At 50.4% G+C, this 14,996-nt stretch overlaps 1 protein-coding gene across 3 annotated transcripts in view; it reads left to right on the top strand.

The window, feature by feature from the left end:
• RALGPS1 (Ral GEF with PH domain and SH3 binding motif 1) overlaps positions 1–14,996 on the top strand; it is a 266,004-nt gene that overhangs the window by 214,957 nt on the left and 36,051 nt on the right. For all 3 annotated transcript variants that reach the window (XM_057721461.1, XM_057721459.1, XM_057721460.1), the window contains 3 exons: positions 4,983–5,120; positions 6,883–6,976; positions 11,749–11,816. In XM_057721461.1, coding sequence (XP_057577444.1) covers positions 4,983–5,120; positions 6,883–6,976; positions 11,749–11,816 — 300 coding nt within the window. The remainder of the gene's footprint in view (positions 1–4,982; positions 5,121–6,882; positions 6,977–11,748; positions 11,817–14,996) is intronic.

The raw sequence follows: 14,996 nt of genomic DNA, 5'->3' as shown, positions 1-14,996 counted from the left end.
TCCCCTGTTGCAGCCACAGCAGTGTCACCAGGCCCCGTGTGGGGCATGGCAGGAGGAACAGAACATGTTCTGGGTAGCTGTCCACCTCACAGGAGGTCAAGTCTGCAGGCAGGCAAGCCACAGGGTGGACGCCGGCTGCCAGCGGTGTCCTCGGGTGGGTAGCAGGCCACAGGAGGGGTCCTCGCAGCCCCAGCTCTCACTCTGGGACCTTCGTCCCTGTGCCAGCCAGTGACTCCCAGCCCCCAGCTTTGAGCACTGCTCTCTGTCCCAAATCTTTGGAGTCAGGCAGACCTCAATTCAAATCCCGATTCCCCCGCTTGTAAGCCGTGTGGTTTTGGACAAGTCACTTTTGCTCGGTAAACTATTGTTCCCTAATCTGTAAAATGAAGAAATGAGAACACCTGCTGTGCCCTGCCAGTTGCTGTGAGGATGCCGTGGTACAAGCAAGGCCAGCCTCTCCTGTTGCAGACAGTGGCTGTTACTATTATGGTTGTTTCCTCCGACGCGTCTGCACCTCCCGGTCTAGCCCCAGCCCCCGGCACTGCTCAGCCTCACGGCCACCAAGGCCAATGGCTGGTCCAGTTACTGTCCATCTTAACAAGGCCAGCAACATGGTGTCTTCTGCTGTAGTAACGCCGTATAAACAGGAAAGGAGCTGAGACGTCCCACCTGTGCTGTCCCAATCCAGACAGAAGCTCCCAGAGCTGGTTGTCTGAGATGGGTGGCCACACGTGGTCAGCCTCTGGGCACCATCCACGACTGGGTGCATCTCTCCCACAGGCGTCCCACTCCCGCTCCAAGTAGGGCCTTGCCATGGAGCCAGGCTCGGGGTCAGCTCAGCTTCATGGGCACCTCAGTGGTCCAGGCCCTGGGCTGGGAGACTCCTCACAACCACTGTCATTACCCCCCATCAAAGTCAAGGAAACTCAGGCCCCGGGAGGCAGAAAGGCTTGCCTGAGGCCACCCAGCTGGTAGGCGGCTGAGCCAGGGTTCCAAGTCTCCTGGCTCCAAGCCCCATGCTTTCCCATTTCCACCACAGCTGCGGGTCACATGGCAGATCTGGCAGGGCCCCCAGGCTGTGGTGGGCCCGCTGACGATGGGACCTGGGACAGATGTGCCATAATGGGTGCCAGGGAGGCAGCGGGGAGGAGGTGGACGGTGTGGCCACTGTGTAGTCGTCAGTCCTCCTGGAGCGTGTTGACCCCAAGGGGACGATCAGGCAGGGAGAGCCATGGCCTGGATGCCTCTGGGTCAGCTGTGCCCCATCCTGCCTCACCAGCTGCCAGGCACCAGAGGACGTGGCTGGGGTCAAGGAAGGACTGACGGTGTGGCAGCCTGAACCGACCTGTGTTCAAATCCTGCGTCCACCACTTCCCAGCTGTGTGACCTCAGACAAGCGATGCCGCTCTCTCAGCTTCAGTTTCTTCCTCTGTAAAGCAGAGATAAAACCTCCCTGACAACAGCATGGCTACTGCAAATCAACACCCGGGGCAAAGCTCTTAGTTTGGGAGCTAGACCCTAGTCAGTGCTCAGTCTTACTATTTTAATCATCACTTGACTCTCAGTGTCTCTTTCTTCAGCTCCAAAATGAGGGTAATGGTGTACTTCGTAAGGTTATTTTGTGGGCTAAAGTATGCCTTCATCCATACCTTCCTTCTTTCAACTAATGTTCACCAAGCAGCTCCTGTGTGCTCTGTTCCAGCCACTGGGGGTTGAGCTTGTGGAGCAGGACACTTCCTCCTCAGAGGGGTTTTAATAAAGTCTGTTGGGGGAACCAGACGGAAGATAAGTGAACGATGCCAATAAGTATCTAATTGGGGCTGTGGTGAGTGCAGTGTGTCAGGCTTTGCTCAGCACTGGCCCAGTGCAAGTGGGAGGTGGCTCTTCTGATGATTTCATCACAGTTTAGGCTTTTAAATGTTTCCAGTTATGAGCTAATGACAATACTAAGAGGATTTCCCTGGGTTTGTGCAGTATTAACTGTAGATTTGCCGCTTTGGGAGTGACAGGCTGTTTGTGTGGGAATTCTGTCCAGGTGTTGCAGAGGCTTAGGGTCTGCCAAGGCCACCGGGGCCAGGAGGCCTCCTTTGGGAAGTCCCCTCCATCCTCACAGGTGGTGGCCTTGGCCTGGACCCTCAGGTCAAGTAGCAGGTGGGTGATTTGTGCAGGAGGGTGATGAACACTCTACAGTGGGGTTTGCTCTTATGAAGTAGTGAGCTCCCCACACACCCAGGGGACAAGCAGCTGCGGGGGTGGAAATGGTGTCCGACCCCTTGAAAGGCAAGCTTCTCCTGGCCTCTGTTTGCAGAGCCAGAACCTGAGAGGATGCAGAGGGGCCAACCTGGTCCTCACAAGGTAGCGGAGGGAAAACCTTCCATGCTGAGGGTGTTACTTGAGAAAAAGCAACTGATTCCTCGTGTGTTTCTCATGACCAGTGAGTGGGTTGAAACAGGCACTGGAGCCAGACAGACCTGGGTTCAAATCTGACACACTCGCTATGAGGCCTCAGGCCAGTTTCTTAATCTCTCTGAACTTTAGTTTTCTCCTCAACCCTCACCATCGGGTTGATGGGGGGATCACATGAGACGAGGAGGTTCCCATCTTATAGCAAATCCCCGGGAAGCATCAGTTCTCTCCCGTTCCCCATATCCTGCTCCTCAGTGTCCCGGCTCCAAGGCTGAGGTTCACTCTGCACTCAGAGTCAGCTGGGCTCACGTCTGCACAGTGTCGACCTCTGGAACGAAGCTTCCTCATGCCCCTTATCCCCTCACCTCATGCTCAACACTAAGGGATACTTTTTGTTGTGGTTGAAGAGTTAATGGGATTTTCAGGATCGTCATTGCCGAATCCTTGGGGAGGTAACCAAGTTACATTTTTAAGAGGGGAGAGGAAAAACAAGGTCAAGAGAAATAATAAATCTGTGGATTGAAACGTTCCAAACTTAGACCTTCTATACAAGGGAAATGATTTCTAATTTTTAAAAATTTGGAAACATGGTGCCACTAAAAAGAAAGGAAGTGGAAATGACTCCTATGAGAAGTGCTAGCATATGTTTCTGTGATTTAACGGTTTCCTGTAAAAATGTGTAGCTATTTTAAAAGCAGACGAATGACTCATGGTATCCAGCACCAGCAGTCCACTGTAATGGCAGGAAGCATGTACTCTGGGGAGGCAGGCTTGGGTTCAGCTCCCATCCCCATCACTTACCAGCTCTGTGACCTGGAACAAATTACACATCCTCTCTGTATTTCCTTTTCCTCCTCTGTAAAATGGGTTTTATAAGAACAAATAACATAATGAATATGTAAGTCACTGCAGTGCTTGTCCAGCCATGCAAAAAACCTACAGCTTTCATATTAAGCACCTGGTTAATTACATTGTTATAATTCCTAGTAGTTTAATAGTAAACTTTCAAGGCTATAAATTTTCCTCTGGTTACCGCTTTGGTCTGATCCCATAAATTTTGATATGAAATGTTCTTATTGTCATTGTCTATAAATAGATTTCTTGTTTCAGATTTTTTGTTTTTTCTTTGACCTGAAAGTTGCTTATGAGTGTGTGCGTGTGTGTGCAGGTGTGTGTGTGTTTAACAAATGGTTAGAATTTTTTCTATGTTTGTTGTTAAATCCTAGATGTAATGTAAGGTCAAAGAGAGCAGATAATATGGCATTTACTTTTTGAAACTTATTGAGCTTTTTTTTAATGAACTAGCATTTAATCAGTGTTTGTAAGCATTCTATGAATATTTAAAAAGAATTATGTTTTTATTTATATAACACCAAGCTTGTTAATGTGGTTACTTAAATACTACATTCATATATGGACACATACATACATGTATCTGTAGATGCATGTATGTATATGTATATATTTTTGTATGTACATACATACATGCCCACACACATACACACACACATAAATTCTAGAAGAGACATACCAAAGGCTCCCTCCATGGTTGTGGCTTTGTTGAATCCACTTTTTATTTTTGGCACTTTTTTGCTTTGTGTGTTTTGGTGCAATGTTGCTTTATGCATAGAAGTTAGTAATCATTAGATCTTCTCAAACTACCGTGCCTGTCATTAATATCAGTCACTCCTCTTTGCCTTGTTCAATGTTTTCTGCCTTAAATTCTGCTTTATATCACTACTCGTGCTCAACCCCACCAGTATTATGGGTGTTGGGCAGTACTCATGGGGGGCTGCTGGAAGGACATGCCACCCGTTGTCCTTGCACATCTCTGGAGAGACTGAAGTACGGCCCTGCAGCAAGCCAGTCAGCTGGAGCACACTGCACAGCCAGTCCTGTTCTCTCATCCCTGGCTAGGTGGCTTGTCCCAAATTCCCCTCTCGGGTGATGCCATGAGGCCATGCTGAGGCTCCACACTGGCCTGTCATAGCGAGGTTTTTATATCACACGTTATTTTCTTATTAAGCACCCTCAGCAGAATTCTCTGTGTAGCCTTAGTTCTTTGTACCAAGGACTGTTGTTGTTTTTATTTCTTCTTTTGTTCCTTAATGTATGATTTGGGGTGTGTGTATGTGTATGTATGGACAGATAGATAAACAGACAAACAGCTAAGTGAATAAATGAAAAACTGAATTCAAACAGTGTTCTCCTGGATACGACACCTTAGACCTATTAAACTGCAGTGGTTGGTAAAAAACACAAGTATTCATTCATGCCTTTCATGGCCTGTTATTTTCCAGCTGGGTTACAGGTAATAACCCTTGTTGCTGGAGAGTGTGTGAACCAGAAATGCTAAAATCTTGCCAGCATTCATTTTGGTTGTTGCTCAGATGTTTGATTTACAGTTGAGCAGTCTATGTGAAAAGTTAGTAGTCAGGCTTGGAATTGACGTCCGAATCATATTGCATTTTTCCGTAAGTCGCCCTATACCTTCTAGCACAACAGCCCTGTTTTGTGCCATTTTGTTCTAATTAATGGTGAACACCTACCATCATTAAATGTCTTCTTTATTTTAGGCATCTATCTTCTGGATTTAATCTACATTGATTCTGCGTATCCTGCCTCAGGCAGCATCATGGAAAACGAACAAAGATCCAATCAGATGAACAATATTCTCCGAATAATTGCTGATTTACAGGTTTCCTGCAGCTATGGTTAGTACCCCTGGTTGCTGGAATTGTGAAATCTTACATCACTGAAATTTGGGCCCAGCACCTTATCAGTGAGAAAGCTCTAGAAACCAGGTGAGAAAGCTCTAGAAACCAGGTAGTCCCCACAAAGCTCTTCATCTTTATATCTTGAGCACCAAACACATGCTGGATCCTTTACAAGCATGTTTGATCTTCAAAAAATGTGCAAACTAGATGTTACCATCTCTGTATCACAGATAAGGAAACTGAGGCTGAAAACAGTGTAGTCACTTGGCTAAAGTCACACATCCAGTGAGTGGCGGAGCCCGGGTCCTTCATTCCTGAAGAGCTTTGTGGGCCACTGCTGGGTAGCTCATCTCCAAGCAGATTCAGGGACTCGGGCTCCTCTATCTTGTGGCTCTACCATGTCCCATGGTCCCGAGTCCTCCACTGGACTCTACAGCCAGCTGGCAGATGCAGAAGGAGAGAGAATCATGCCAGAGTGGGATTTATGGGCCAGACTTGCACGTGGTGTTCATCACTTCTCCTGAGGGAGGCCAGGAATGCAATGTAGCTGTAGGCCTAGAGGGAAAAGGGAAATGACTTGGTCAACAACTAGCCAGGCTCTGCTACACGTGACCAGATCCAAAGGGTGGCCATGATGGCGGGCATGTGAGATGGACAGAGGAGGTGTTGTTGGAGATCCCGACGGGCCATCCACGTGGACACTGGGGAATGGGGCTCGACTGTGAGCCAGGTGCCCAGGTCCTCCAGGAATGGGCCTGAGTGACCAGGGGTCCAGGCGGCAGAAGTCAGCAGAGAAGAGGGGAAGGGTGGCACAGCTGCAGGAATGTGCCTCTGTGGAACAGGGTTTTCACAAGACAAGTAGGAGGAAGAGTCTGGAAGCAGCAAAGCAGGATGAGGAAGAAACCAACCCTACCTTCAGCACACCCGGACGCACCCGCCCCCTCTCTCTGCTCCTCTCCACAGCCTCCACCTGTCTCCTTAACTGGTTCTGTCCCACCCTGTGGGGAACAGCAGAGAGCATCAGGGAGGGTTTGGGGCCCCTCAGAAAGAGTGCAGTGACCATGACAGTCTGGGGAGAGCACCTGACGTCAGTCAGCCCAGGGCAGAGAAACAGTACTGTGTGGCCGAGGCCACAGGTGACCCGGGGTCAACACTTCTCAGCGACGTGGCCTTGCAAGTTGCCATGGCTTCTTCCTCTGTGCAGTGGGCATCTTGTTCCTCTGAAATGAGGTGGGTACAAAGGTTGAGGCAGACAGTTCTAGAAGTCACCTGGTGCAGAGCCTGGTGCAGAACAGGTGCCCAAGCGTCCAGGTGCTTCCCCTTCTTCCCAGGACACAGCAGCTGCAGCCCACAGGCCAGATTCTCTGGCTGTGTCAGGATCTGGGTCAGGCCTGCACACCAGGCTGGATGGGGTTCGTTCATTCTTGTGTTCTTGTCACACAGGGACTGGGCAGGTGTGGGAGGCTCGCCAACTCACTCCAGTTTTAGGGCACACACACCTGGCTGTGGTCTGTTCTGGAGGCCATCTTTCTTTCCCCAGTCAAGGAACTGTGGTGACCTCTGGGTATGGTGTCTGTGGCCCAGCCATCTGGGGGGCACTCCTCAAGGCAGGCCTCTGTGCCCAGTACCCAGCACAGTCCTGGCCTAAGGGAGCATCTGTTGAAAGACTGAATACATGTCTCAGTATGTAAGGAGCTTCTCATGTGGGGCCTGGGGACGGGAGAGACTGAGGCCTCTGGGTTTTGTCCTCCTCCTGCAGATCACCTCACAACCTTGCCGCATGTGCAGAAGTACCTGAAGTCCGTGCGCTACATCGAGGAGCTCCAGAAATTTGTGGAAGATGACAACTACAAGTGAGTGCCCGCTGGCCCCCTGCAGGGCTCGCGGGAGGTCGCGGCCGCAGTGCCCAGGACCCCACCCAAGCACGCATGCATAAGGTGACCTCTGACCCCACAGAGCCCACAACAGGGCTGCTAAGTGTCTCCTGCCACCTGCTCCAGACCCACAGGCTCCACCGGACCGAGGAGGGTGTTCTGTCAACTTCTCAGTGTGGCTTTTTGAGTGGGGAGTGTGAATTTGGGCTCCACAGCTGTGTGTGGTGCAGGCTTAGTGCTCCAGGTTCTCACGAGTGACTCCCCCTCTCACAGTAGTGAGCAGAAGGTCAGCTTTCTAGCCTTATCTCCAGGCTGCCAAACGGAGTTCTCCGAGAGCCTGTTTCATGCACGAGGCAGCTCCCTGGGGCCCCACTTACTGCTGGACTCCTGCCATCTGGCGCTGGCTGAGGCCCTGTCTCCATCCCATGCAGCCCGTATAGAATAGACCCAGTTCCCATGAAGACCCCTGCGGGCTCTTTGGGCTCATCTTGCACTCACCTGTTCTGGCTTTCAGTTCTTTCTTCATTTTTGGCAGCTGGGAATTTATCCAGCATTTCTGTGTATTTAGAGGAGGAGGAGGATTTTTCCTGTTGAGTCTGCTGCCATATTGGTTGGATGTCTTCTTGGCTCACGTTGAGCTTGAGGTCAGCTAAGCGCCTCAGGAATTTTCACATGGCCTGATGTGTGGAGGCAGGTCTCAGCCATCTTGTAGTTGATCATTTTCCCCCTAAACGTCAACTTTACATGTATTCTTTTAAATCTCATCTCATTGGTTGCTTCCAGTAAACCATACGTGAACACTTCGAATCCTGCTATCCAATATATTTTTAAATCTCTTCCAGTTTTGTGTCTAAAGATTTGATCAGCTTGATGATTTGGTGTTCATCTAAGTCACTGAAAACTGTAGAAAACTGTGGCCACTAGGGACACCTCCAGGTTACCCCTTTTCACTCACCAAGACCTTGGGAATGGTTGTTCAAGTAGCTCCACACCTGCCAGCTCTTCCGGAGTGGATTTCAGCCCTGGCTATTGGTCAGAGACACCTAGGAAGCCTTCTAGCCATCCAGATGAGGCGGTGGGGGGTGGGGGTGGGGAATGTCCTGGTCTGGAAATTTGTGCTTTTTCAACGCTTCCCACCTGGTCCTAATGACAGGCTATCTTTAGGAACATAAACAATGTCTTCATTTGTTATTGTACAACATTTTGTTAAAATAGAATATAATAAATTTTAATCTGTTATGTAATCATAACAGCAAATAAAGGCCAGAGATTACCATTAAAATTATGTTTGCCACAAATTACTCACTTTTACTCACAAAGCATTTGCTGTTCCTAAGAAGAGTACCCCGGAGTGGGAAATTATTCCCATTTAGGTTCTGGGATAATATTTTCCATTCATGTGCCAATAATGAGATTAAAGAGACAGTAGTTTTTCATTAACACCCATATCCTTTAAGGAGAAAAATGGTCTATAAATACTTCTGACCATGAGATAATCCGTGGACAAGCTGCAGATCATGAGTAATTACTCCTTCCATTCTGAAGGACGTTGAACACCCCCAGCACTTAATGCCTGGGTTTCACAGAGGCCCTTTGTTGTGGTCCAGGCGGACAAACCCAGGGAGGAAGGCTGCGTTCTCGCCCCCGGGGCCCAGACCACTGAGGAGGTCCCTTCCCAGGAAGGCCCTGGCTCTGAGTGACACGGGACGCGCAGGGCTTGTGACTGTGCTTGAGGAGCCCACACTCCACGGCCCAACTCAGCCTGGGAGCCTCGGTCCCCACCCCAGAGGTGGCAGGCTCAGCTCTTACCTTGACAACGTTGCCCCCACCTGCTTTGGAGACATTGCCCCAAGGAGCCCAACCAGTGCTTTGTTTTCTTCAGCCTTTAGTCTATTTTATTTTATTTAAGAAAAGTTGCCCAAATTCCTACCATTTAGAAAGCATGACTGTTGGCATTAAATGAACATTATCGTGGACATTTTTCTATGCATAGAAAGTACATATATTGGGAGATTGGGACTGCCATATATACATTACTAATAAGAAAAAAATATCAAACTGTACACTTTAAATATATGCAGTTTATTGTATGCCAATTATATCTCAGTAAAAGTTCTTATTTTAAAAAAGTACATATATATATACGTGGAGAAGGATGGGTAGATGCATGGACATAAGAATAGAATTTATTATAATTGGATTATACTGCACTTGCTATTTTTAATTAAAAGTATTAACTTTTACTTTAACCAGAAAGAGGAACTGAAATAAAACATAAGGAGTTGCTGCTCTTCAAATAAATATTCCTCCACCACAGGAGATATTATTTCCTAAAAAAGCCTTCTCAGATTAACAAAAGAGGTCAGGAAAAACATGAAGAGGTGGGAGTCCCTAGGTTCTGTTTTAACTAGATTTCCATGGTGAGCAGGGTCTGTTGACTCTGGTCGTGAAAGATGAGATTGTTAGCAAGCCCCCCGCTTCACCTCCCCTGCACCATCTTCTAGCTCCTTGTTAGTTATCTTCTTATTTCTACATCATCCAAGTTTATAACATACACATCACGTTCAGGAATCATAATTCCTACTGTTTAGTGTTCTGAAACATTTTCAATTCTTACCACCTGTCGCTTCTCCATTCCTGGAGTCTTTATTTTAAATCAGTCCCTTATTTAGCCGGGTTTCATCATGAAGAAGTTTTTCGCAAGTCCTACGCGCTCTGGCCTCTTTCATGAAAGCATCTGTATCTGACTCGCTGACCTCCTTTGCTTCCCTCGCTCAGGACGCACAGAGCCTGTGCCGCTGCCTTCTGGCGCTGCATGCTGCTGTAGGCAAGTCTTAAGCCAGTCTGGTTTTTTCCCTCTTGTAAGTGACTTGTTTTGTCTACCTGGTGGGTAAAGAACTCGTGGAGTTCAAAGGCTACATAAGGGGAATGCCTCCGAGTGGAGGGTTGTACACCAGATTTCCCTGGAGCAGGGTACGCTTTTTCTTCATTACAGAGGATTTCTTTTGGTTTCTATCTTTGCTTCTTCTGTGTCACTTCTTGGCTTTTCTCTTTCCAGCATTCCAGGAACCCATATATTGGATGCTCTCTGCCTTCCAAACCCATCAGCTTCCTTCTAATAGCTGTAATCTCCATCTTTTTCATCGGCAGTCGCTGGGATGGTCTGTTTCTACTCTGGTATTCCTTCGGTCCTCTCTTGTTTCAGTCATTGATTTGTTCCCCTAGGTCTCCAGTATCCCCTTTCATCTTAACTCGTTTGTGTTCTCATCTCATTTTTCAGGTTTCGTTTTATTCAACCCGTGTTCTAACGCACGTGGGGCGGGGAGGGAGGGGATGTGGGGGGTGTTGTTCCATGTGTTCCTTGGGCTGTCTTCTGGGCCGAGCAATCTGGACAGCGCCCTCTTCCTTCCTCTTTCCCTTTTTCTGAGAGGACGTGTGCTAGTTTCCCACACCGTTTGTTTTCGTCTTGCTCCCCTGTGAGAGGCTTCATATGCATGTTCCACGGCTCTGATGGAGGGAGGCCTCCATCGGATGGGCTGGTTTGCCTCCTGCTGTGCTGTCAGCCCAAGGGGTTCTCAGTCTCTGCCCTCTTGTGCGACCTGGGGAGGACGCAGGGCTCAGGCTCTATGGAGGCAGGAGCAAGGGTTTCCTCCACCTCGTTGGGGGCTGCATTCCATTCCAGAAAGGGATACCCTCAGCTTTCAAATCACCCCCCCCCACCACCACCACCATGGAGCTTTCATTTCCATCAGAATATCTGCCACACTGTCCTCCCACTCCGTCCGTTTCTCTCCAGAATCTGGAGCGGGTCAGGAGAGGGAAAGGTAAGGACTCCCACTCAGACCCACTGAGCAGTCTCAGAGAGCAAGACAGGAGCCGCGCCGTGTTACAACTCTTGGTCAGGCTGCAGCATCCTCTTTTTCTTTTCTTGGCTACACATGTTTGAAGTTCATGGCTTCAGTTTATGCCCCTTCCTTGTTGAGTAGCAGCTGGTGAGTTCTTTTACTCCCGAGCCTTTATAATTGTTTGTTGGTTTTGTTGGGTGAGGGAGAGTCTGGCATCTGGCTGCACTCTTATCATTCTCACGTAGAAGTTCTTCATAGATGCTTGGGTTTTTTTTGTTTGTTTTTGTTTTTTTTGGCTGCGCCACACGGCATGCAGGATCTTAGTTCCCCGACCGGGGATCAAACCTGCACCTCCTGCAGTGGAAGCGCTGAGTCTCAGCCCCTCAACCGCCAGGGACGTCCCTCGATGCTTTTCAAAAATAGTGATAACCATTGCATCGTTCCTCTCTGGGGGCATCTGAGAGAAAGTGCGATGTAATGATTAAACACACTGGTTTAATCAGGGGTCAGATAGCTCTGATCCCCTGCTCGGCCACTTGTTAGCCCCGTGATTCTTGGGGAAGATTAACCTGGCTGCTCCTCAATTTCTTCATCTACCCGGCGGGGATGGGGTTCCTAGTTCATAGCGTCGTCTGGAGAAGGAACACGTCTATGCCCAGCAGATGATGGGCCATGGTTACACTGTTTACTCTGTCTTCCTTAACCACTATGTCTTGGTCACGGAAATCCCCTGGGGACCTTGGGAGGAAGTGGCTGTGATCTGGAGCAGACCTCACAGTATTCTGGGTTCTGTGACTGTAATAGCCCTTAGCAGCAGTCCAGTTTCTCAGTTCCAAGCATGCATATGTTCGCTCCCCCTCTGACACACCAGAGCCCATCTAATCTTTTGAAAATCTTTGTTTCCAGACTCTCGCTCAGAATTGAACCAGGAAGCAACTCCCCGAGACTGGTCTCTTCCAAGGAAGATCTTGCAGGTATTGTAGCCACCTCGCCAACAGCCCAAAGGTGGCTGCCAGGGTTGGCCTTGCCTGTGGAGCCAAAGGCCAGAGTCCGGTTTGCAGGCTAGCAGACTCAGCATGCCTGCTCACAGCCTGCCCAGGCTGCTATCACATGGGGCCCCTGTGGGGCGCCTCTGGGCTGGGCTTCCTGGAAGAGCCTGAGACCCAAGAGAGGCAAGATCAGGGCCGGGGGCCATGCACAGTGCAGAGAAAACCCTTGGACCTTCTCTAGGTCACCTGGACCCTTGTCATCAGGGCCACTGCCCAGGCTCGGGTTGACGAGCCCCAGGGGGGAGAGGTGTACGAGATGCCGGGTGTATTTGGTCCCACCACACACAGATGGCTCCCCTTCCTGGGGCATCAGTTTTGTTCACATATTTGGGACACACAGAGTGTCCCCGAGAGATTAGGGGCCCAGACTTTGACGTCAAATCCGAGCTGTGCCGTTTCCAGCTTTGTCACTTTATCTCTCTGATCCTCAGCGGCCTCATCCACAAGAGGGAGGTGGTACTCACTCTCACCTTTCAGGGCTGTGCCACCCAGGCAAGGTCACGCTTTAACGCGCTCTGCTCGTGCATGCACGGTTTAGCTGCTTCCGAGTCATCTCTGTGACAGTTTCCTCTCATCTGTATTCCAACCAAACTCTCGTCACTGGGACTGATCTCTGCTGCTGCCCGGGGAGGGACCAGATTGGGGACGGGGGTCTGACTGTACTTCCTCCTCCTGGTTTGAGCTTGGTGACACCAACCTGGGTTCTAGACCACTGCAATCTTGGACAAGCAACTTTACACGCTCTGGGCCTCAGTTTCCTTACTCATAAGATGGGGATAATAAGTCTTCCAGTCCATAGCTGCTGGAATATCAAAATTGAAATGATATTTGGAAGGCACGCATTGTAGAGTCTGACAGTGAGTGCTTGGTGAGAGGGTGGCTGTTGCAGGCTGCTGCCTGGTGTCGTGGCACCCCCAGCCTGTTGACCTGCTCTAGCCACTCTCTCCCACCTCTGGAGCCAGGCCAGTGCAGCAGTGCTGCTGGCCTCAGGACCGCAGAGCCGCAAGACACAGTGAAACAGCCTCCCACTAGCCCCACCAAGTAAGGCCTCTGCCCTGACTCCCAGGGTTTTCTCCAGGCTCCTTACCTTTCCCAGCCCCTCCTGGCTCTAGTGTGCAGGCTGGATTCTGCCTCTAGTCCCCCTGGGGGTCCCACAGTAACTTAGCAGAGGGAGACACTGGTTGATCCACACAGCCTTGGGGGTGCTGCTGTCCATACCTCAGGAGACAGTCAGAGTCCTGGCCTAAGCTTGGTTTTCACAGGGTTCCATGAGCCTAATATGAAAATATCTTCCAGTCTCCTCCCACACCCCTCCCACATCTCCTGCCAGATCTGCCTTCCACATGTGGCAGGTGACCCACCAGCAGAGGTGCCAGGAGGGAAGTTCCTGGCACTGGTCTTGTCTCTGCCTTCTCAGCTCTGCCCGTGTTCTAGGACCTGCCACCACTCAGTCAGCCGTGTTCCTTCTGGTTGCTCACCTACACCTGACCTTGGGTGGGGGGTGGACAGGGGCAGGGATCCCATCAGAGGGATGTAGGAAGTAGCCGCAGGTTTCTAAAGCAATCGTTTAGGGCCACAGGAGGAACAACAGGAAATGCTAACCACTCAAGACTGTTTGTCCAGGAGTGAATGCCAGAATTCTGGGGCAGAGAGTGGGCTCCAGTACGAAGTGCTCTGCCCTTCTGAGTCACCTCCCAATCAGTTTGAATAAAAGGCCTCTGCACCCTACCTGGTTAATACACCTTAACAGGATGACCACATCTCTGGCCTTCCCCAGGTGCCAAAAAGTCCCCACGGCCACACTTTCTACCCTCTAGATATGCTAGAGGAGTCATCTCCCAGTACCCCAGGTTGTAGACACGATTCAGGCGCAGAAAACTAATACTGCTAACCAGGGGCCTCCAGAACCAGACCACTCGCTGAGTCCCGGGGCAGGAAAAGAGGAGCTGCTTTCAATTCTGACCCCTGCCTATGATGAAATCCAGTACCGGAGTCGGGACCCCGCCCCCGGTCCAGCCTCTTCAAGGTTCAGGCTGACTCTCCTTCCATCCCATCCCCCATCACCTCCTCCTGGCTCCGTTGTGTATTAGCCGTGAGAAGCCAGCAAGTTAGCTAACCTCTAGCAGCAGTCAGACTCATGGCAGGAAACAGAATTGCCCCCGATGACTCACAGGAAGAGACTTGATGAAGGTGAAATGGGAATAGGAATAAATACTTCACACAAAGGACAGCAAGGCCCCCACAGCTCCTAGGCTGGAGGACCTGGGGAAGAAAAAATGTTACCAACTCCAGCAAGTGCTGAGCCGCAGAGGACGGTCAGCTTGGCAGGAGCCGTGGTAGCGGAGGGTGAAGCAGGAGGGAGGGGGGAGAAAAAAATGCCCTGACCTCCCTCTCCTCCACCCTCCCACCCCATCTGCTGCCGGAGCCTCCCATCGGCCAAACCCAGTTGGGGGCCTGAGGTGAGGGAGCCAAGAGATGCCTCTCTGGTGTCAGCCTCCCACAGGCACCAAGCAGAGCGAAGGATGCATCTGAAGGGTTGGCATAGCCGCCAAGCCTCAATTTCTCCCTCTGTAAAGTGGGCCTAATAATACCTCCCACAGAGAATTGTTGTGAGAACTTATTGAGATCACATGTGTGTAAAACACTTAGCAAGTGCCTGACACACACAACACACTCATCAAGTGTAATCTTGTTAGGATGATAGTGTCAATACTGTGATTCTACCTCTGTCACTGAATCATCACTCAGTTTTGGGAAGCCTTTCCTCCACCCTGTCCCCCCACCTCCCAACCAGGTCAGGCCCCCTGTTACACCGGGGGCGAGGGGCATGCCATGGCCCTAAGGCAGCCCACCCTGGTTCATACCGGAGCACAGCCCCACGCAGCCGTGGGCACATTGGCTGGGGCTGCTTGCTCGCTGCAGCGGCAGAGGTGAAGTTGGGAAAGAGACCTGACGGCCTGCGGAGCCTAAAACATCCACTACCTGGCCTTTCCCAGAGTTTGCCGACCTTTCGTTATAGCCTCTTGCTGCTCTCCATACGTCACGGCGCTTCCCCATGGAAACGAGACAGTTATCTGTGCTTCTCTGTACCGTGTCTGCCTTCCC

Source organism: Hippopotamus amphibius, chromosome 2 (genome assembly GCF_030028045.1).
Source record: "Hippopotamus amphibius kiboko isolate mHipAmp2 chromosome 2, mHipAmp2.hap2, whole genome shotgun sequence".
Classification (NCBI taxonomy): Eukaryota; Metazoa; Chordata; class Mammalia; order Artiodactyla; family Hippopotamidae; genus Hippopotamus; species Hippopotamus amphibius.
This window is presented reverse-complemented; position numbering and strand designations above follow the sequence as displayed.